This window comes from Balearica regulorum, chromosome 27 (genome assembly GCF_011004875.1).
Source record: "Balearica regulorum gibbericeps isolate bBalReg1 chromosome 27, bBalReg1.pri, whole genome shotgun sequence".
NCBI lineage: Eukaryota > Metazoa > Chordata > Aves > Gruiformes > Gruidae > Balearica > Balearica regulorum.
In genome coordinates this window covers 1,032,248-1,052,332 of record NC_046210.1, presented here as the reverse complement: position 1 = coordinate 1,052,332, position 20,085 = coordinate 1,032,248, and the positions used below count along the sequence as shown (strand labels likewise).

General features: G+C 52.9%; 2 protein-coding genes across 4 annotated transcripts; both read right to left on the bottom strand.

Moving 5' to 3' along the window:
- Window positions 1–750: 750 nt before the first annotated feature.
- STAMBP (STAM binding protein) lies at window positions 751–14,838 on the bottom strand. Of its 3 annotated transcripts, none has more exons than XM_075736741.1 (10): window positions 13,957–14,081; window positions 11,851–12,091; window positions 7,576–7,651; window positions 6,838–6,933; window positions 5,758–6,133; window positions 4,919–5,043; window positions 3,982–4,119; window positions 2,713–2,825; window positions 2,263–2,362; window positions 751–2,148 (listed from the first exon to the last, which is right to left on the bottom strand). In XM_075736741.1, the coding sequence occupies exons 2-10, from the start codon at window positions 12,063–12,065 to the stop codon at window positions 2,092–2,094; spliced, it is 1,296 nt and encodes a 431-aa protein (XP_075592856.1). In that variant the 5' UTR covers window positions 12,066–12,091; window positions 13,957–14,081; the 3' UTR covers window positions 751–2,091. The 3 variants fall into 3 exon arrangements, with proteins under 3 accessions (XP_075592856.1, XP_075592858.1, XP_075592859.1); XM_075736743.1 differs by lacking the exon at window positions 13,957–14,081 and adding an exon at window positions 14,711–14,838 and having other exon boundaries at window positions 1,711–2,148; XM_075736744.1 differs by lacking the exon at window positions 13,957–14,081 and adding an exon at window positions 12,290–13,672 and having other exon boundaries at window positions 1,711–2,148.
- Window positions 14,527–19,740, bottom strand: DUSP11 (dual specificity phosphatase 11). Its single transcript, XM_075736746.1, has 9 exons — window positions 19,641–19,740; window positions 19,316–19,391; window positions 18,286–18,417; window positions 17,608–17,731; window positions 17,105–17,165; window positions 16,727–16,773; window positions 16,325–16,400; window positions 15,930–16,052; window positions 14,527–15,076 (listed from the first exon to the last, which is right to left on the bottom strand). Exons 1-9 carry the CDS (start codon window positions 19,673–19,675, stop codon window positions 14,833–14,835), a joined length of 918 nt encoding a protein of 305 aa, XP_075592861.1. The 5' UTR covers window positions 19,676–19,740; the 3' UTR covers window positions 14,527–14,832.
- Window positions 19,741–20,085: the final 345 nt, after the last annotated feature.

Genomic DNA, 20,085 nt, shown 5'->3' with positions numbered 1-20,085 from the left:
AGTGGGACGCAGGCAGCAGTGCCAGGATATCGGCATTCGGCCCCAGGCACAAACTGATGACTCAGGGACTTGTAAGTGAAAAAATGTGAATAAAAAGCCGCCAGCTCTGAGAGCAGGGCCGGGTGCGAGGCAGCAGCTGGCCGCTGACGCGAGAAACGCAGCCCCTACGTACGGCCGCAGCAGGAGGTATTCGAAAAATTCTCCACGAGGGTTTATCGGTCACTGGGACGACTTATGAAGGAAGCAGCAATTTGCCAAGGGCTGGTGCTCGATGCCGGGGTCAGCTCAGCCCGAGACCTTCAGGGCTGAGGGGTCGAGAGAAATTCCTTGTGATATTCACCACCCATTCGAAGGAGTCGCTGCTTTGCCAGACAGGCTTTCACACCTCATGTCCCCGGGATGTTCGGGGCGAAGAGCAGAGTGCTCCCTTCTGCCCAGAGCCGTGGGATGAACACCCCTACGCCGAGGCTGCAAAACCCAGCCCTGAGCACGGCTTCAATAAATTAGGGCTGAAAGTTAGTTCCCACAGACATCCTTCCCTCCCACGGCCAGGGGCAGCCCATTTCCAAAACCCACTTCAAAAAACGATGGCGGCAGCAGTTTGTCACGCAGGAGTCGAGGAGGGGGTGTTATAAATAACCAGTCGCCTAAATAAATGGATTCCCGCCGCGCTCTCAGCCACGCCGGACCCCTCCAACCCAGTGGGTTAGCTTGAAGAACACAAAGCAGCAAAAGAAACCCCGCCAAAAGAATACAATCCCTGTCAAACCGTACACCAAAGAACCGCCTACGTAGAAGTGCAAGGACGTGGCATATAGAACACTGGTGTACGCGTGCCAGGTGGGAAGGCCACTCCAGCCGCCTCCCCGTCCCCGCACGGCCAGGTGCCGACCATCAGAGCGTCCTGCCCGCGGATGCGGAGACATTGGGGATCCCGCCCAGGCCGCTGCGGCCAGCTGCCTTCCACCTTTCAGCACCGCTGCTTCCCTTTCAACGCCGGCAGCCGCGAGGGCGGAGGCTGAGCCTGGATCGCACGGAAAAGGAAAAGCGCTGCTCGGCATCCCACGAGAGTCACCGGGAGGAGAGTGGCTCTGGCTGATGTACCGCATAACAGTGATGTCATGGCGCTTGTTTTTGGTGAGGACAGACTTCATACTGCTTTGAGAAGTGCAGAGGCAATCAGGGGCAGCAATCTTTGAGGATCAAAGCGGCGGAAGCTGCTGGAGTCCCGTCTGAGAGAGACGACGGCCTTGCAGAGCCTTCACACGACAGCACTGCAGCCGAGGGACCAAGGGCCTCCTCCACGGCGACACCGTCACCAAGCCAAACCCAAGCCCTCGCCGGGCGGCCCAAGGGCCGGAGCAAATCCCGCATCCAGGAAAAGGAATAACGTAACCAGACACCCCTCGCTGCTGCTGGAACGAGGCAGCTCGTGCAAAGCAGTGCCGCTCCCAGGCACCTTCTCCCCTGAAACACTGAAATAAGGGGTCCCAAAGGAGGTTGGGCCCCTCCTTACCCCACCGGGCAAAGACCTGAGTACCTGCAAGCAGGACTCGCTCCAGCTCAGCGGCAGTAAGCTCTTGCACGAGGTGAGAGGGGTTAGGAAGGTTCAAATCTTAAACTATAGCAAAGACTTATCTAGTCCAGCCAGCTGCACTGAAACCACTGCAACCCGGAGAGAGGGGCGAAACAAAATATGGGTTAATTTGGGCAAGTCCCACTTTGGAAAGCACTTGAAGAGGTTTCCATACCTCATGGTTGCAGCAAATCATGGGGAACCCCCCCCCAAGAAGCTGTTCAAGCCATAGATTAGAGTATTAAATAATTGCTTCAGTGTTAGCTTCTGTCTTTGAATTTCCAGTTAGCTTTTCCCCACACCTTGAACCTCAGCGCCACTTCGCCAGCCCGACGCCAGGCACAGAGGTTTCACGTGCTCCGCTGAGGTCAGGGCACTGATTTCACCGCGATTATTGGGGGAGGAAGGGGAAGGATCACTACACGGTAGAAATCATTTGCTACAGGAGGAAAAAAAAAATCCCTAGGCCTAGAAAGAAGGTAGATGGTTTTCTGTAAATGGTTAAGGCAAGAGGCTTATCGGAGATCCATCAGGACCACCTCTCTCTCGACTACTGACACGTGGTTGCAGGTCTGGAAGAAAAAGAGGGGACAGGGGGTTATTCAGATGTTCCCAAATTTAAGTGAAGCGTCCAAGACGCCGACTCGCGGTCCCCACAGCCCCCGCTGCCTCCTGAGGTGACTTACAGTGAAGAGCGGGGTGTCTTTGGAGTGCGGGTGGAATCCTTTCTGACGGCAGGAGGATATCTCCTCCAGGCCGTGCTCTGTCAGCTTGAAAAACCCCGTCCTAGAGCAAACAAACACAAGCTCTGTGTAGCTCAAGTCTCTGCAAATAGAAGCACCTCCTCGTGTCTCAAGGAGGTCACCCGTCTTCTTTCACCAGTGGGCAACCACAGCCCCCCAGACCAGCTCAGAAAAGCTGTCGAATCACGTGTCAAATCACATGTACTCTTCCAGCCTCTTTTGGTAAAGCTTTCATTGCACAGCTTGACATTTTATTCCCACATCAGGAATCCAACAGAGGAAGGGTCGTGGTAAAAAACCCCTCAATACCTTCTGAAGAGGCTAGACCTCCTGCCCAACCTTTTTGTTGGGCAGCAGAGGGAAAGGCCTTCCCCACATCACATCCGTACTTACTCCTGGTATTTCGGAGAACACACGATAGCAATGGACTCCGGCAACATCATCTGGTAGGAGCAGTGCGTGTGCAGGTCGACGCTGGAGAGAAAGGCTGTCTGCGTGGGGTGAGTCTGAAACGCAGGGCAACATAAAAGAGAGGAAGTTACGGCAGGGTTGGAGGACTAGTCCGCAGGACCACGTCTGCCAAGAGAAGGTTGTAACAAGAGAGACACAGCTCCTCGGATGGCACAGAGGACACGCTTCCATGCTGAAAATGGTTTCGGATTGCTCCAAAACATCTGCTCTCCTTTTCCATTTGGAAGTACAGGAAGAGCTCTACATTTCCGGCCACATCCCACATACAGTCACGCTTTAAGACACAACTCTGTCCTTGCTTTCACGCACGGCTCCCTGTGGGGCACTTCACACGTTTCTGCCATGCAGCTGCCCCTGGGGCACGGCATCACCAGACACCTGACACACTGCCAAGGCACTTCAAGATATCACATTCCACTGAAATGGCCAAGGGTTGTACGATCACAGACAACCGCTGCCTTACCCAACTCTACCTGACAGCTAGATTTCACAGCCTAACTCTTGCCAAAAGGTCTTTCCCTTTTTGCTCGTTAGGTTTTTTCGTTGCCAAGACCAGCAAAAAGGTCAAAAGGATTCTTGAGGGTCTCTGGACATCGCAGGGCCGTCACTGAAGAGTTAACACCAAAAGCAGACACCCCACACTTATCAGGCACACGCAGCAGGCATTTATTTGTCAAGGCAGCTGCTGCTTTCGAGAGATTACTCAGCAGCACCAAACGTTTTGCTTGGCACCAATCCGACTGCCAAAGGCTCCGCGGGGACAGGCAGCAGGGCAGCGCTGAAGCCAACGGAGGAATCTGGAACTGGCACATCCCACGGCAGAGCAGCACGCAGCTGTCTGCGAGAAGCAGCGCTACTACGGGGACGCATCATGGGAGAGGCCTTGCGCTGACAGCAGGGGCTCGGGATGGCCCGGCACTGCCTCTGCTGTCAGCTTTTAGCTGGGTGAAACATCAGCTTCACGCCCAATACCCCAAGTTCAAACAGCCTGATGCTTTAGGAAGGGATCTAAACTTCAAACAGTGACAAGAGACTGCACCAGAGGGAGAAATCCAACCAGAGAATGCTGCTGCCTGCTCCAGGCCATCTCCTACAGTAACTTCTCCTCCGCCAACCCTGCTCCACGCAGCCCTTTCCCTCCCGGCTGAACGCCGGGCCAGTTGGGAAGTGAGACAGGAATGAAAGACTCACATGAATCCAGCCTAACGTAACAAGGCCGTGCTGATCCTGGATCATGAAGAGCTCCTCTTCATTCTCCGTGTTGCAATAATCGGGGCCTCCATACTGCTTGGGAACGATGACATGGGTTATCGTGAACTCATTCCTCATCTGCAAGGCAGCACAGGGAGGCTGTTACCCCCTCAGACACCCCCCAAGCAGGAAACACTGCTGCCGCCCACTGGTGCCAAGGTAATTAATTTCCTAAGCTTTGGAAACGTCGTACTTCTGCGTTCATCACTCAGGGGCCCAGCCAAGGGAACAGCAGGTCCGGAAACAAGCCCACGGATGCATCTACCGTCCATTTACAGGCCACAGAAATGGTAACTGCAAGTTACTGACAAAGGAGTCGCAGGATTTTCTGAGTCTGAGCAGGACCCACAGCTTCCTATTTCATTTTCCCTGCTGTGCAGAACACCCACGATTGCTCAGAGAAGTCCTGGACACCCAACCAAAGTAAATCTCTCCACTCACTAAGAGATGATGCCTCATAATTAAATAATCACCAAGTGTCTGGAAGCAGCTGAATTGCAGAAAGTTGCTACATCAAACAACTTCATTTCAAAGCGAACTTCTGCAAGCAAAGCAGCCCCAAGTGACTCAGGGGAGATAGGCTAGAGCTGCCAATAGATACCTGTGCAAGCAAACTCTTCTGGGGAGAATTAACTGTTTCCAGTCAGTGTCTGCACAGCCTTGTGCAAAAAAAAAAAAAAAAAAAAAAGAAAAGAAAAAGAAAAAAGAGAGGCAGATCATCCCTAACGCTCCCATGAAACCGTAGTCATCAGTGAAACTGCACTACAGCCTTCCGTGGCAAAAATCAGGGTCCTCCAGCCATTTTCAAAGCCATTGCACACCTTGACAAGAGGCCCCTGCACCACTTCCAGGGGCTTAATTAGGATTACCACCTTACCAGCTTACCGCAGAGGATCCCACACGTCTCCACACCCCGAATCGTGTTGGCATCAGCCAGCTGGAGGAATTTCTGGCAGAGCTCCCTAGGGACGATGACCTGGCGAAGGACATCCATACTTGTATCTGTGGGGAGAACGGGAGCACAATGAGCGATGACAGTCGGGGACACTGGAGAAACATTCCCTCAGGTCGGTATCTGGAGGGACTAGACTGAGAAAATTCAGGCTGGAAACATTAACCGCTCTAATGTCTACCCTTACAAAAGCAGTCACAGATAAATGAAGTCACTGTGACACTTCATAAAGGACACTCTCTACCTCTTTCAAAAGAAGGACGAGTAGAGAGAAAGAGACCTTTAGCAGTATGTCAAAACCCAAGTATTTTGTTAAAGAAAATGAACCACACACACTTTCAAAATGCCACTTAAAGCAAGATGCGTCACTGGTCTACAACCAGTCGTTCGCAAGTGCCCAAATCAGTATTTTTGGAGCCATATTTAGCAGAAGAGGAGAATTCAGTCAGCCTAGCCAGGAACTAAACCTCAATCTCCAATAAGTATTTGGATCTAGGAAAGCCAAATAGGTTGTAGACTCTAGAGCAACAGAGAGACTGGGCCGGAGAAGCGTGGGGGGCTGATTCCCAAGAGGAGACAGTTCTCCCCAGCCCTGCAAACCGTTACTGGACAATGGGGAGAACATCCAGTGACTTGGAAGGCCAAACCCCCAGAAGGGATGGAACCATGATCAGATACTTCCAAGAGCCTCCCAGACAAATCAGCTCCTCAGCCGTGTTTGGCTCAGCCTCAGCAAGGAAAAAAAGGTGCAGAGATGTACTAACTGTTTTCTGCACTCCCCAAAGCACTGGGTTTCAAAGATCTGTCCACAACAGGAGGTTTGGATGAGACAGTCCCCGCTGACGGACTTGCAGGGTGAACTGGAGAGATGGGAACCTTCGGGATTAAATCAGTCGGGGGCTTTTCCACGCCAGGGATGAGGGGTCCATCCAGAGACTCAGGACTTGGCTCTGGCTTTCCAAATTCCCGCACTATCCGTAGACGTTCCTTCTCCAGCTCCTGTCGTCGAATCATCTCCTCGAAGGCGTGAAACTGCTCTTGCTCTGCCTGCTGCTGCTTCATCAGAGCTACCCGATTTCGCTCCTTTTCCAGCTGCTGCTGCTGCAAAGCCAAATTGCGTGCAAATTCCTCTTCCTCCTTCTGCAAGGAGAAATACACCAAGGGACATCAGCCAACAGGGGAACACTAGCCCAAGGTAGAATACGAAGCCTACACACTGGAGGCCCTCAGCAATGCTAGACTACTTCTAAAGGATGTGCAAAAGGTAACCAGCAAGCAGCACTCCCTGCAAGGAAGCTTTGGCCTGCAAAACAGAGATCCACACTTCCATCAGCAGGGCCAGCTAGCCTAGGGCAGAAAAACCTTACCCTCCCTCTTTCACAGAAATGTAATTCCAGGTTGATTTCCCTCTATCCTATCTCTAAAATCGCACTTGCCCACAGCAAAAGTGACTGCAGAGTTTTCTGCTTTGCTCACAGAACCCCAGGTCCTTGCCCACGCTGTTACCAGCCGCCTGCTGAGCTTCTGGATCATAAGACCTTGATCTCATGTTGGGACAAAGAAAAAAAACCAACCAAACAACAGTTCCAGCTCAGACCGGCACCAGGATGCACAGTGAAGAGAGATGCAGGGATGCCTATGAGAGATTCACCTACATAATGGCAGCAGACACGTCATCGGGACAGCCCTGGGCTGACGGTGACGAGGCTGGACCCTGCAAGCTGGGACTACCCAGACTTCACATTTCAGAGCACCCAGGGAGCCCTGGAGACCTGCCCTCTTCCAAACCCTTTGTGGCTGAGGGTCTTCTGGGGAGCACAGGCCTCCAGTCTCCTCTCACTCACCTTCTGCTCCTCGTACTTAGCATAGTCCTTGGCGTACCTCTTTAATAGCTCCTCCTTGAGCTCTTCAGCTCTGGGGAAGGCTACTTCTTTCAGTTTCTGAAGGGAGGAAGCATGGTCTTAAGAATGTGATAGCCCCAGGGCAAGAAAAACAAGACCCAAACAGACACATCACCCAGAGATTATAAACCATTTGCGTGTTTAACAAGGCAGGAAGGGCTGAGCAGCTCCAGCACCACGTGCAGACAGGCTGGCAGGCTGCGGCCAGGCACATTGTAGCTGCATGCCACAGACAGCACCGCCAACACCACTAGCAAGAGCTTAGGCAGCATCGTCCTTCGCTCTTCCAGTCCACGTGGAGCACAGGAGCAGTAGCTTCTTGTGGCTGTGAGCAATCCCCAAGAATCCCCTGGCAAATCCCTTGAGGGCCACCAGCCACATTGGGCATCCTGCCACCAAGCATGGAAAAGCCACGTGGGCTTTAAAAAGCAGAGAGTTTAACAGGAAAGAAAGGACGCTCAACAGAAAGTAAATTGGACAACCACATCCAGCCCAGGACCAGTACAACGGGGTAAGAACCACCCAGATCGTAACTCCCAAGGGGTCAGGACTGCCTGGTCAAGCCAAGGCTTCTCAGCGTCTGTGTGGATCACTCATCCCAGAGCCATGAAAACCCAAGACTGATGACCCCAAAACTTTTCCCACAGCAGCCATTAAACACTTGGCAACATTACTACTTACTTTCATTGTCTCCCTCTTTTCAGGTATGACAGCAGTTTTGTAATCACGGTGCTGCGGCAACTTCTCAATGAAGAGCCTGTAAACACAGGAGAGAAACTGCATTTCTGAGTCACAGCAGAAAGGGACAAGCACAAGACAGTAAGTGGCATTTTGGGGGTACGGATCATTCTCCTCCAACACTGTCCCCTTGCTCCCCACAACCAGGACAGCTGCCTGCCTTTCTGCAGGAAACCCTCCCTCATATAATGGCCTTCCGAGCTCTTTAGGGCTCACAAGAGATCTCATTCAGTCCCAGGAGAGCACCTCACGCAGGAGATTTTTCTTCCACCTGGACTTTGGAGACGATCCTCAGGGATAGATACATTTGTTTTGAACAGAAACATTAATAAGCCGGTCTAAAACACCAAGGACGCTGGCAGTGATTCAGGAAGGTCCTTGGGCACCTGCCCACCCCTCTGTGAGCATTCAAGGGGATTACACACAAGCTCAAGGACTCAGCTGACTCAGTGCTCACACCGTCCTTCCGTATGGGGGAACAAACGGTTTGTGCAAGAGACGGGAAAAATTAACTCAGACCTTGAAAAGAGAAAACTTGCAGGTAAGCTAACAGCAAGTTCACAACATCACATTTGGCTCTGTGACCAGAACACCCCTTAAGATCAGGGCAGTATTTCAGGCAGCAGGGCTGTTTCTGTGCAGAATTCTGGGAGGGAAATCAAGACTGAGCTCAACATCACAACACTCCCAGCACAACTACAAACAGGTTAATCTTCAGCTTCTCTACAGACAGAATAACCGTCCCACCATCCCTTCCAGGGAGCTCTGCAGGACACAGTGGTGAAAATACAGAGAAAGGAGTACTGCAAGCACTAGAACAAGGAGAAAAGTCTAAAAGCACGGGGCAATTCACTCGGGCTCAGCTCTATGAGGCTCCTTAGGCTTGAGGCATCCGACTTATCTCTGCAAACATGTCCCCAGCGGTGCGCTTGCTGACCATGTGCTCAGGCTGAGCTCACGGCAAGCTCAGCTGGGTCCTTGTTTCCTGCAAGCGGAGCTGTGCTTGCTCTGAGTGTCCATAAAGCCTGTGGGCATAATGAAAAAAAACCCAAACAAACCCAACACCCCACCCCCCCCACCCCCAAAAAAACCCACAACCACCTGCCCTCCTTGATGGCTCTTTGCTACACTGCTTCAGCACCTGAAGGAGGATGGTCTCCAGCTCCTTTAGAGATTGTGCCCCCGCACAAGGAAAAAGAGAAGTGAGGACTAGACTGTGCCCCAGGGAGCAGCACAAACAAACCAAGCAGAGCCAAGTGGGGAAAAACTCAGAGAGGACAGAGCGAGAACGCTCTTCACGTCGAGAAGCCTCTGCGTGTGCAGCAAATGAACCCAGTTGCTTCAAAACCTCAGTCCTCTTGGAAAAGAAAGGACTTTTTGCAACCCCGAACGCTCCTGGTTGCTACAGAGAGCGCGAGGATGCTCTCGCCAGAGACCGCAGGATCAACATAACCACGTCACAGCCCGGAGCCACGGAGAAGCCGTGGCTCCATCCGAAACGCCCAGCAAGGTCCCCGCTCCCAGCTGGTGGTTGCGAAGTAGGTCACTGTGTCGAGGAGACAAAACAAGGCTGTGATCATTGCCAACAGCTAGCAGATTAAAATGGAAGGGATTAATTAAGAAGGATTAAGAGCAGATGCTGGCCTGGAGAGGATGGAAAAAACAGCAGAGACAGCTGGGTTTCCACAAGCCAGGAAGGGGGGAAGAAGTGGGCAGCAGGATGCGAGGAAGACTCAGGCAGCCAGAGGAAAACTCTGGGGCAAGACCAGGCAGCGGCGGGGTGGGGATGGAGGCAGAGGAAGGGCAGGAACGGTTCACATTTCCTATCGACAGCCCAGCTGAGGCTTGGCAAGACTGAAACGCCAGGAGTTTTGGGCTTGTTCAAACCTCCGCCTGCTCCCAAGTCCACTATGAGCAGCAGCTGTTTGGCACTGAGCAGCCACATCGCAGGCTATTTTTAAGCACCGCTACAGCACGCCAAGCCAGCGTCTCTTGAGTCCCTTTCAACACCCCACGCAAACCCCCAGAGCCAATCCTAGCAGCTCACAGCCACGCAGGCAAACCAGAAGGCCCAAACACCACAGAAAATTCACGTCTTAAGTTTCTTTTCATATTTGGCTCTAGCAAAATCAAACCTAGTGTGCCTGGTGGCAATTAAAGGAAAACATCCACTCAGATCAACGCAGAAGAAGCTGTTCAAGACAACGAGCAAGCAGATGTCTTGCAAGGTGACAAGACACATATAAAAGTTCCCAAAGGTGCAGCCTGATCAGAAAGCGCCTGCACTAGGCCGTACACTCCAGCAGAGAGCTGGGCTCTGAGAAAACGACAGCCACAGCACTGACTGCAGATGCCGGGGAGGGGGGAAGGAAGAATTCCAGTCCCATTTCTACAAAGGGAAGAGTAGTGCAAATCCCATGAGAGGCTCCAATTACCAGTGCCCAACTCTTGCCTTCTGGATCACGCCCTTGGGGAAGGACAGCTAGAAAACCCTACATCAAGCCTACTGCCTGTGCTACAGCTTCACGGCTTCATTTAAAGAAATGACATAGTGACATTAAGTTCATGTCTTAATACAATCCAGGGCAACAGCTCATATTCATCAGCAATGGAGAAATCACAGCCCTGAGGGAAGGTTTTTTTCACCTTCCTGGTAGCCCAGCAGCCAGGGTAACGTAAATGCCATGAGCGTTTGAAAGCTGCTAGAGAGAAAACACTCCAGCACCTATCATCGGTACAATGAAACAGCAAAGGTGCTTTTAGTTCATTTGTTTAGTTAAAGACTTTCTCCCTTGGCCTCAGCTACGTAACCAGCCTGGAAACCTTCCCGAGGGTTTTACACTTCCCAGCTCCCCGTGCAGCCTCCCAGGGTACTCACTACAATGCCCATAAAAGCTCAGGAAGTGCAAGGCAGGAAGAAAAGCTAATCAGAGAAAAATGTGTTGGATTTAAGGGGCAGGAACCCTGTACACGGGAGCAGGGAAAGAAAAAGCCGACGGAGATGCCAACCACATTCTGGATAAGCGGGTAGCATGGGCACAGCAGAGACCACACCAGAGTGGCACTGGGTGAAAGCAAGAGTGACAGGCTTTTGGCTAAAAAACCTACAGAAACAGGACACACTGTGCCATTGGGATATTTTCTGAGGATCACTATTTTCAGCCCTTTAAACACCGACAGGCACAGCTACACAGAGGCACATTTGCTCCGCTCGTACTCCGGGCTGCTCAGACACAATCCAGACCTGACACCACGTCACCACGTTAGCACGGCGTACGCTCCAGCTCAGTGAGCACGGCAGCGGGGTTTTCAGACCCAAGATGGCTTGTTTCTGGCCAGCTGTGGAGATGACAGCAAGAATATGCAGCTCTGCACTTGTCTATACTGACAACCCCTACAGCTGAAACACCAAACAGGGTCTTGGCTGGGTTTACATATGACCTGGGGCTTTCTAGAAGGGTGCTCGGTACCCAAGAAACTCAGCAGTTGATTGGGATCAGGTTCTTTGGACCCAGAGCTCTTCCCCACATCCCTCCTGCAAAGGGCTTGGGTGTACGCGTGCGTGTTTGGGGGTGGTGGTGGTGGATTATATTCTTTCTGAGATGTAAAACTAAACCTACAACCAGTCCCTGCACCTGAAGGAAGAACTCACTGCCTGCTGTAAAAAGCTGTAGTAACTTAAGTGTAAAGCAGGCTTCTCCTCCAAAGAGGAACCACCAACCAGCCCAGATCCTTTCCAGGTAGATACACGATACCGAGATCCCTGACCATGGATCCTTGCCAATCCGTATGATGTCACGGCCATCCTAGCGACAATCGAGGCCAATCTAGCCATTCTGCTGTGATAAAACACCAGGAAGCTTTGACGTACAGGGAGCCAAAACCTCCCTCCTGCTGACAGGAGTCTCCACTAGCAGATGGACAGGTATACAGGATCAGTTTAGAAGGGAACTTTTACAAACCTCTTGCAAAGAGGCAAGCGGCGTTTGCGAGCTTACGCCTCACACCTTTACGACATCATCCGGTTAGCCTAACCAGTTGTATCCTCAGCTGTGGGGTAACCAGAATTCAAAAGGAACAGAGTTCTGGACAGAACGCAGTTCTTCCAGCTCAACAAGGCCTCAGGGTGTTTAGACACACTCAAAATATGCAACCCCAAACCCACAAGCCCTCGTATCCACACGAGTTACTTTGCAAATGAAGCAACGTTGCTCTTACGTGATATATTTGTTGTACAAAATAAAGGCATGTTCAATATTGCCTTCCTCTGAGTAAATGGTGGCCATGCGGAGGATTTCCACTCCAGAGCGGTAGTAGCGTCGTGGCGGGACGTCCTCATTCACTTCCACCGCACTTCCCACCTGGATCAGCCTTCGGACTCGCTCCTCCGGCGGGAGGCAGACGTCGGCGTGGTCAGGCATTACGACACACATCAAAGCTGCCGCAAGGCTGATGAACTCTGTGGTGGGAGGAAAGTCAAGCGCATCAAAATCGGTGTAAACCAAGCATCTCATCCAGTTTCCTCAGGACTGCCTTTTCTCGATAGAAATCACCCCCCCTCAGCAGAAAAGCATTTAATACATGAGCCAAGCTAGGTCTTGAGGGAGGAATTTGGGAAAAGTCCAGCTCATTTTGGGCGCAGTGCTTGGATATTTACCTTTACGACCTGAAAGGCAGTCACAAATTCAAGATCAGTCCTCGGTAAGCGATTGCAAGCTAGGGTTTGACCCATCCAGACTCTACCCAAAGTAGCACATCCTTCCCAGTTATCTCTCCAGGCAACAGAACTAGTGGCGGTCACTAGTTTGGGGTGAGATGGCCAAAGCGTTTCGTTCAGACTCGAGCAGAGTGGCTTTACACAGGGTTTCAACGCTGCAGCGTTCGCCGTTTTGCTTACACAGCAGTGAGAAGAGGACAGAGCTGAAGGCCATCCTTCCAGCCCTGCTGCTCGGCACATCCATCCCTACCCAACAAGCTCAATCCCAAATTGCTCTCGCTCGGGCACAACTGCAATCTCTCTCTCCCCTGTGCTGCGAGAGACACACCCGTCACCCCAGGAATGCACCTCGACCTGATCCATGCGTCTGCCTCCTGCTTGGCTCCGACAAATCCTTTCTCACACACAGCCCCACGGCACAAGCCAATAAATTCAAAGCTGAGGAAGCGCTGAGACTGTTTGAGGGGCAGCAAGCCCAGAAACTCTCTGCAATGTTCTACACCAAAAGCAGTTTTCCCCCAAAAAAGCCACCCCGGAGCAGCGTAAGGGTTAAACTTCCTATGAAATCACAGCGCTGAATCCAGAGCGCTTCGCAAGCCTTCCAGCAACGCGACTGCCATGCACACGACGTCACGATTTACTGCATCTCCTTCCTAAATGGGGGAAAGGTTCTGAGCTGAGCTAAGCACCGCCTGAGGATCTCGAGCGGTGAAGGAGTTGCCTTCCTGGGGCTACCTCGAAGCAGAAGCCCCCCCTTTTAAGGCAGGCCGGCCCACGTTTCTCAGCCTGCACCCTGGAAGGACCTCCACATGCCTCTTGCCCTAAATAAGGGCTGTGGGATTCGGTCCTGCCAGATGCTGCCATGCCACAGTGTTCATTCAGGAGGTGTGACAGAACCTCAGCTCAGAGTGGGCTTCAGCTTCTCCGCACTGGTGCTTCTGCCAGGGGGGTGTGTGTGGGTGAGGGGGGTCTCCATTGCCCCCCCAGGGCAGAGCTCTCAGTCACCTCCCCAAAACAAAGCCCCCCCTGCCAAGTTCTGCAGTCCTTCTCCCCCAAGAAAGAACAGATAGCACTCACATAACATAACCCCCAGTGCCCCCGACCCACAGCTCCCCCTCTAATTCCCACAGCACCCCTCAAGATAAAGGCAGTGCCCAAACCGCCCCCTAAGCTGCTAGCCCCCAAACTACAGACCCTCCCCGCTCCAAGCTACGGCCCACCAAGAGAGAGGAAACCTTCCACCCGCCTCCCAAACCAGAGCCCTCCAGAACTCCCACCGCCCTTTGCCTGCAAGGGAGAGCAGACGACCCCCCCAGAACCGCCTGTCCCTGCCCCTCCCCTCTAAAAAAACCGAGAAGACCCCCCAAATCAAAGCCCCACGGGCTCCCAGCCCCCCACAACAGAGCAAGGGGAGCGCCAAGCCAGATCCTCCCCCCCCCCACAAAGGGCCAGAGCCCCCCCGACCGCAGCCTCCCGAGCGGAACCCCGATACACACACACCCCCCCCCAACAGGAGAGAAAGGGAACCCCCCCCGTCCCCAAGCCGCCTCCCCCTCCAGGCCCCGGCCCCTCAAGCGAGGAGCGGCTCCCCCGGGCCCGGCCCCGACCTGCAGCTGGGAGGGCGCCGCCACCCGCCGCCTCCCCTCAGCGCTTCCGGGTTGTCGCCGAAAAAACGACGGTCCGTCCCCTGTCTCGCTTTCAACAGCCAATCAGGAGCCGCCGCAACATCCAGGCACGCTGCAGTCACCGCCCACTTCCGCCCGGCCGAGCGGCGGCTTCCTTTCCCTTAGCGGAAAGCCGGCGTCATGACGTCAGAGAACAGCCCTGAAGCTTAAAGGGGCAGCTCCCTTCCCGGCTGACGGAGCTCACTTCCCACCCCGAAAACACCCGTTCTCACCCCAAAACGGCCCGGTGGAGAGGTCAGAGCCCACCGACCAACAACCCTCCGCTCGGGGGAGAGCCGACGCGCAGAGCCTGAAACAACCGCTGCCCAACGGGGCTCGAGCGTGGCGCACCGCCGCGATTTACTTGGGCAAAAGCAGATGAAAAGGGGGGGGAAAAAAAAAAAATCTAGTTTCAAGCCAAATCTTATTTCTTGCTATGTGTTAAGGAAATCAAGGAAAAGGCCTTTTCGTTGAGCGGCGTTCCTGAGGACATTCGTTTAGGGCAATTCCAGCTCTGACTGGGTCCACGTTTATTCTCCGCATCCCTGAGGAGCGGAGCTACGACTCCGGTATGACATAGCGCTACAAAAAAATTTCTCTTGAGATCTGTAAAAAGTACCAAGAGATGGGGGAAGACAAGAAAAGAAAAAAATTATTTTTTTTTTTTAAAAAAGAGCTGTGTTAAGATTAAGAACACCTGCACGTGCAGTTCCCGACTGCTGGTGGAGGTTACAGCAAAGCTGCTCGTTCAAGCGATGAGAGACCCAATGTCAGAGCTCCTCCAGGGTGAAGACGGGCTTTCATTGCGTACAACGTTCCCTACGCCATCGCAACAGGTTTCCTACGCTGGCGCCTGCGTTTCCTGGCCGCTTGCGTTTTCTCCTGAGGTGGGAAGATGCGGGAGCTCTGAGGGGGGAAACACAGTCCATTGCGCCGCTCGTTAGTGGGTAACGAAACCCGACAGTTCCTCGCCGCCAAACTGCACGGCCGCCTTTGCTCCATCGCCTCGTGCTCCTGGTGGTGTGCCTGCACCTTGGCGCCTCGCCTGCGGTTCTTCTTGATGCTGGAAGAAAATTTGGAAATCAGAACCAGGAGAAGCCACGGCCCCGTTCAGCCTCCCTACGCGGAGCCCGGAGGGGCTGGCTGTGCATCCCCTCGGCCCCTCTGGTCCCTTTTGCTTCAGCCTGACCGACGCGACACCCAGGAAGAACACCCAGCTCGCAGCTTATTTCCTACACACTGATTTTTTTTTTTTTTTTTACAGTAAGGGAAGTTTTTCAGCAGGAAACTGTATGTCCCTGAAGAGCAGGGCTGAATGAGCCACCGCTCCACCCAAAGCGGGCACTGGCTCCACCCAAAGCGGGCACTGGCTACCACGCGTCTGCTCCTGAGCGGTTTCAGAGCTGCCAGACGCCGTCTCCCACCTGGGACGTGCACCCCAGGTCAAGAGGAAGCTCTTGACCTGCGTTTGCTGTTCCCCTGCTGTCCCTGCTGAGATGGGAGCAGCCCAGAAACAGCAAGTTACCGCTTCACTCTCGGGGAAGAGCTGCCTCACCCAGCATCCAACTCAAAGTCCTCCTCTCCCTGAAATCTCTTAGACAGCTTGAGAATGTTTCAGCCCCACCAATGCTGTCAGTTATGTTATTCCACATCTACAGGCGCAAGCGCGTTATTCAGAAGAGCAGCTTTGCTGCTGTAGACACAAGGAACGCTTCAACGTTGATCCGTTGGCTCCAGACAAGCTGCAGGGAGGTTCCCCCCGCCACCGCAGAGCTGGAAAGGCAACAGGCGCTCTCTTGTGTGAGTTGCGGCTTGTAAACATCTAAATTTAAGTTTCTTGAAAATGTGAAAGCAGCTCCTTTTGTTCTGTCCACTCAGCCGTATGGCACGTAGAGAGGCAAGAAGCAAAAATGTACCTGGGCACCGCTACGGTGGATTGGTTCGACAGACGAAGTTTGGCCATCTGCTTTTTAGTGTTTGGTGCAGCGCCAGCCTTTTCTTTGAAGGGGTCTGAGCCCGAATTCTTTAGTCCACAGTTCCTTAAAAAGAATTCCGTGTGTCTCAACTGCACCCACAAACCATTCACCAAGTGATCACTACAGCTCTTTTACACTTAAAAACCCCTGAAAATAGGGGAGGGCAACAGGCCTGTGGGGATTTTTAAACCCAGGTCTCCCAACTGCCCCCCTTCCTCCGCACCCACTGGCCCATTCTACCTCCCTTCCTAGGAGCTAGTCACGTTTAACATCTGCTGCTCGACAGCAGCTCTCCCTTGGCACGTGCACTTGCTTACACGCGCAAGACGACTTACTTTTTTACAGCTCTCTTGCAAAGATCTTGGATGTAGTTGGGTCTCTCAATAGGATGCCCTCGAGCTCTGTTGAACACTGGAGAGAGATGGGTCTGAGTTAGACCGACACTCTGAACAATCTCATCTTTGGGGTTGCAGAGAACTTAAAACCTTCAGAAGGATTTTAAGCCCTTCAATCTATACTTCCACACTCGGGTCACATAGGGCGATTCCACGCAGCATCCCCCCAGGGTCGGTTAACTCTCGTTAGCTCCACAGTTGGGCCATAAACTTAATTCCTTCTTTCAAATCACTTCACAGAACCCCCAACACCTCTCCTCCTCCAGCAGGCCCAAACCTTTTGACCATCTAAAACCACAAGCCCACGATAAACATTTCCCGTGCGAACAAGAACGTACGTACACTCTATTGCAGTATTTGGCTCCATGCCTTCAACGTCAATCAGGTACCTGAACAGATCAGCAAGAAAGCTCTAATTACACAATTAACTAGGGAAACGCTGACAGGTTAGCAATGATTCAAAAAGAAAGAATAACTGAGAAGTTTCAAGAGTTTCTATTTACACACCAGAAGAGAGTATCGGCATTTGGTCTGCTGAAATCGGGGATAAAACGTGCCTCCAACAACCACCTTCTCAAAGCCAAAAAGCTTTAAATCCTTGCAAGTCTGGGATTAGGCAGGTCACTTCACTCGTTTTACTGGTGCAACACTATTTCCTCCCAGAGTAACAAGAAGCTGGCAACACCACTGCTTAACTCAGTTTCACGAAGGACAACTCACCTACAAACCAGGTAGCCGGTTCTGTTTAAACCATGTGTGCAATGAACTCCGATGAGTTTATCTGTAATGCAAAACAATCAGGTTATATTTAAGTGCTCTTTCCCCAAGACGCAACCGGAACAAGTGTAAACAAACAGAAATGACCACGCAACATCACCACCACATTTATGTCTAATTAGCACCAGCGATTCAGCTCGTTAACTCATTGAATTCCCTGAGCTCATCTACACACAGCTCACTGCAGGGAAGACGTATTTAAAAGCCATCCCACACTTCTGAGCACTAACTACCAAAAAGCAATCGGTATTTACATATGATTTTACAAACTCGACTCTGAGAGCCAGCATGAATTCCTTTACCACAACAAACCGATCTTATCGCCTCAACATTCGCACGCCAAGTGGAAGAAAAGAAATTCATGCCGTTCATTAAAACATCACTGGATCATCCAAGTCTGCAGCACTCTTCCCAACAACAGCAACATAAGGGAACTCCACGCTTACCGTTGTCTTTGTTGTCTCTCAAAAACTTTTTTACAATGCATTTGAATTGAAAAATGGTGTTCTTGTTTGGTATGTCATGTCCCATTGTCAAGATCTTTGAGTAGTGGAGAGTGGCTGGGAGCTCCTACAAGAAAGTCAGTCACTAATTTCCAGAAAAAGCACAAGGATTCTTATCAATTAAGAACCACAGACCACAAGCCAGAAGATGCCGAGCTTTTCAACTAAGCCCAAAGAGTAACAACACAGTTTTGGGTAAGAAAACTTTTGCTTTGCTCCCTTGACATAGTACCAATATTCCAGAGCAGCATTTTTATTTCTCGTGCCTTTGCTCTTCCCCCCGCTGGGGAAGATGAAGCATACGCAGAGCACAGAACATCTTTCCAAGCAAGTACCCACACATTTGATACCACAAGCCAAAGCTTTGTGCTCAGGACACCCTATAAAAAACATCTTTAGGGTATCCCAAAACCTGCGCTGCTTGGTACAAAAAGGATCTGCACGATGGGGCTTGAAGACCATCGCCATCCCGATGGGCCTGCAATGCTTCACCTCGTCCCCCTGCCAGAGAATTCGAGTACCTCACACTCTTTAAAGTTATCTTCTTGCAAAAAGCATCTTCCACTTTATCTCAGGGCTTACACAGAGTTTCACTTCCCTGACAGCAAGACCAGGACTGACCTCTGGCCCGTAGTAACGAGTTGTGTATGTCAGGTCAATGATCAGGCCCAGTTCTTCCTTCTGCTCTTTAATTTTCTTAATGAGGTCTCGAGGTGAAAATCTCTCCTCCGGATGAAGGTTGTGATCAAAGCTCTGAGGGGAAAATAATGTTTAAGAGCAGACATTAAACTCGGGTGCGTTGTGACTAGTGGGAAGAGGTTCATGCCTCAGAACCTCCCAAAGATTGTCCCCTCAGAGAGAAAGACGCAGGCATCGAGCAAAGGCAGATGCAGACTGACACACAAGTTACACCGAGCCAAACCAGAACGCACTCAGGCCCTCACTGCTTTCAACTGTTCAGCTGAGGGTTTCCAGAACTGACAGGCGACTTGAGACCGGGCCGGCAAAGCACTGCAGCATGACAAACACACCCAGAAACTGAAGTTCTCGTTTGGTGAAAGCTATAAAACAGGCCTTCAGCTCAAACGGAGGTGAACACACAGCACTGCTCCCTGTCACAAGCTCCACGAACCCCATGGACACGACCCACAGCTGTTTTAGGCATAACTGCAGCACTCAAACCAGCACAGAGCGGCAGGGACCTCCAGGCACAGCTGGGTGGGCGGCTCGTGCGCCAGCGGCACTGCCACACCGACCCCTCATGGCCTCCGCTCCCAAAACTCAGCGCTGGCACCACCCTCACCGGGCAGCGCCTGCGGCATCCCTCCTGCCCGCAGGGAGCCGGCCTGCTCAGACCTCCCTGTGCCCGGGGAGCCTGGGCAGTGCTGCCAGCACCCAGAAACATTCCAACACCCCCAGGATCCATTCCCGGCGAACGTTGCCACGATCCCATCACACGCTCTGACCGGTCAAACAGCAGCGACCGTGCCGTACTCCTCTCTGCCCCGGGTTATAACCCACTTACCAAACCCGAACAACGACCAGACCTACTGACGCTCTTTCGCATTTTTTTGGAAAGAATTCGCTCATCGATCGCAAAGCGACACCCTCCTGCCACCGCTTTCTGCCCCGAACCTCGGCGGGTGCTCACCTTCTTCAGGGGGACCTTGAAGGCGATGAAGCGGGTGCCCGGCATCCTCCTGCCCAGCGGCTCGTACTTGGTCCACCTAAACCCCGGGGCACGGAGACGTCAAACCGCTGATCCGGGGATCCGCGCTCCCCCCGGGCCCGGGTACCCTCACACCCTCACACGTTAAACGCGACGGGCCAACGCCGCCGGTGTCAGGGTCCCGCCGGGCCCCGCGGCTCCCCGCAGCACCGGGCCGCACGCCGCCGGGGCAGACCCCTGGGAGGCCCCAAGCCCCGGGAAAAAGCCGCGGAGCTGCGTGGGGAGAAGACGGGAGAGACGGACTCACCGCTCCGGTACGCGGGAGGCCCCTCTGCCCACCATGATGGTGATGACGTCGACACCCGACCCGTCCAACGGCGCTTCCGCTTCCGCCGTCTTGACCCCCCGCGGCCGCCGTCCACGCCGGCGAACCCGCGCCGAGGCCCCGCCCCCAGAGAGGGGACCCACCCCCCCGAGGCCACGCCCCCTGGCCGGCGGCGCGTGACGTTGTGGCGCCGCCTAGCGGTGACAAGTGAGTACAACCGCCCCGGAACAGCAACGCCATCGTCATCGTCATCGTCATCGTCATCGTCATCGTCATCGTCATCATCCCTGCACCGGTACCGGCATCGCTACCATCATCATCAATCATCATCAATCATCATCATCACCATCACCATCATCCCAGCACCAGTACCGGCTTCATCATCCCAGTACGGGATCCAGCATCACCGCCCCAGTACCAGCGTCAC

Bases quoted from the DNA above. Each gene is read 5' to 3' on its own strand.
- STAMBP (XM_075736743.1), bottom strand. From the start codon at position 12,065: ATGTGTGTCGTAATGCCTGACCACGCCGACGTCTGCCTCCCGCCGGAG. The intron at 6,934-7,575 runs GTAAGTAGTAAT...TCCTCCCTTCAG, and splicing joins AAAAGAGGGAGACAATGAAA to AAACTGAAAGAAGTAGCCTT. The intron at 2,363-2,712 runs GTAAGTACGGAT...TGTTTGCTCTAG, and splicing joins TGTTCTCCGAAATACCAGGA to GACGGGGTTTTTCAAGCTGA.
- DUSP11 (XM_075736746.1), bottom strand. From the start codon at position 19,675: ATGGTGGGCAGAGGGGCCTCCCGCGTACCGGAGCG. The intron at 16,053-16,324 runs GTAAGTCGTCTT...ATTCTTTTTAAG, and splicing joins TGCAAGAGAGCTGTAAAAAA to GAACTGTGGACTAAAGAATT. The intron at 15,077-15,929 runs GTACATTTTTGC...ATTTTCTTCCAG, and splicing joins TCCACCGTAGCGGTGCCCAG to CATCAAGAAGAACCGCAGGC.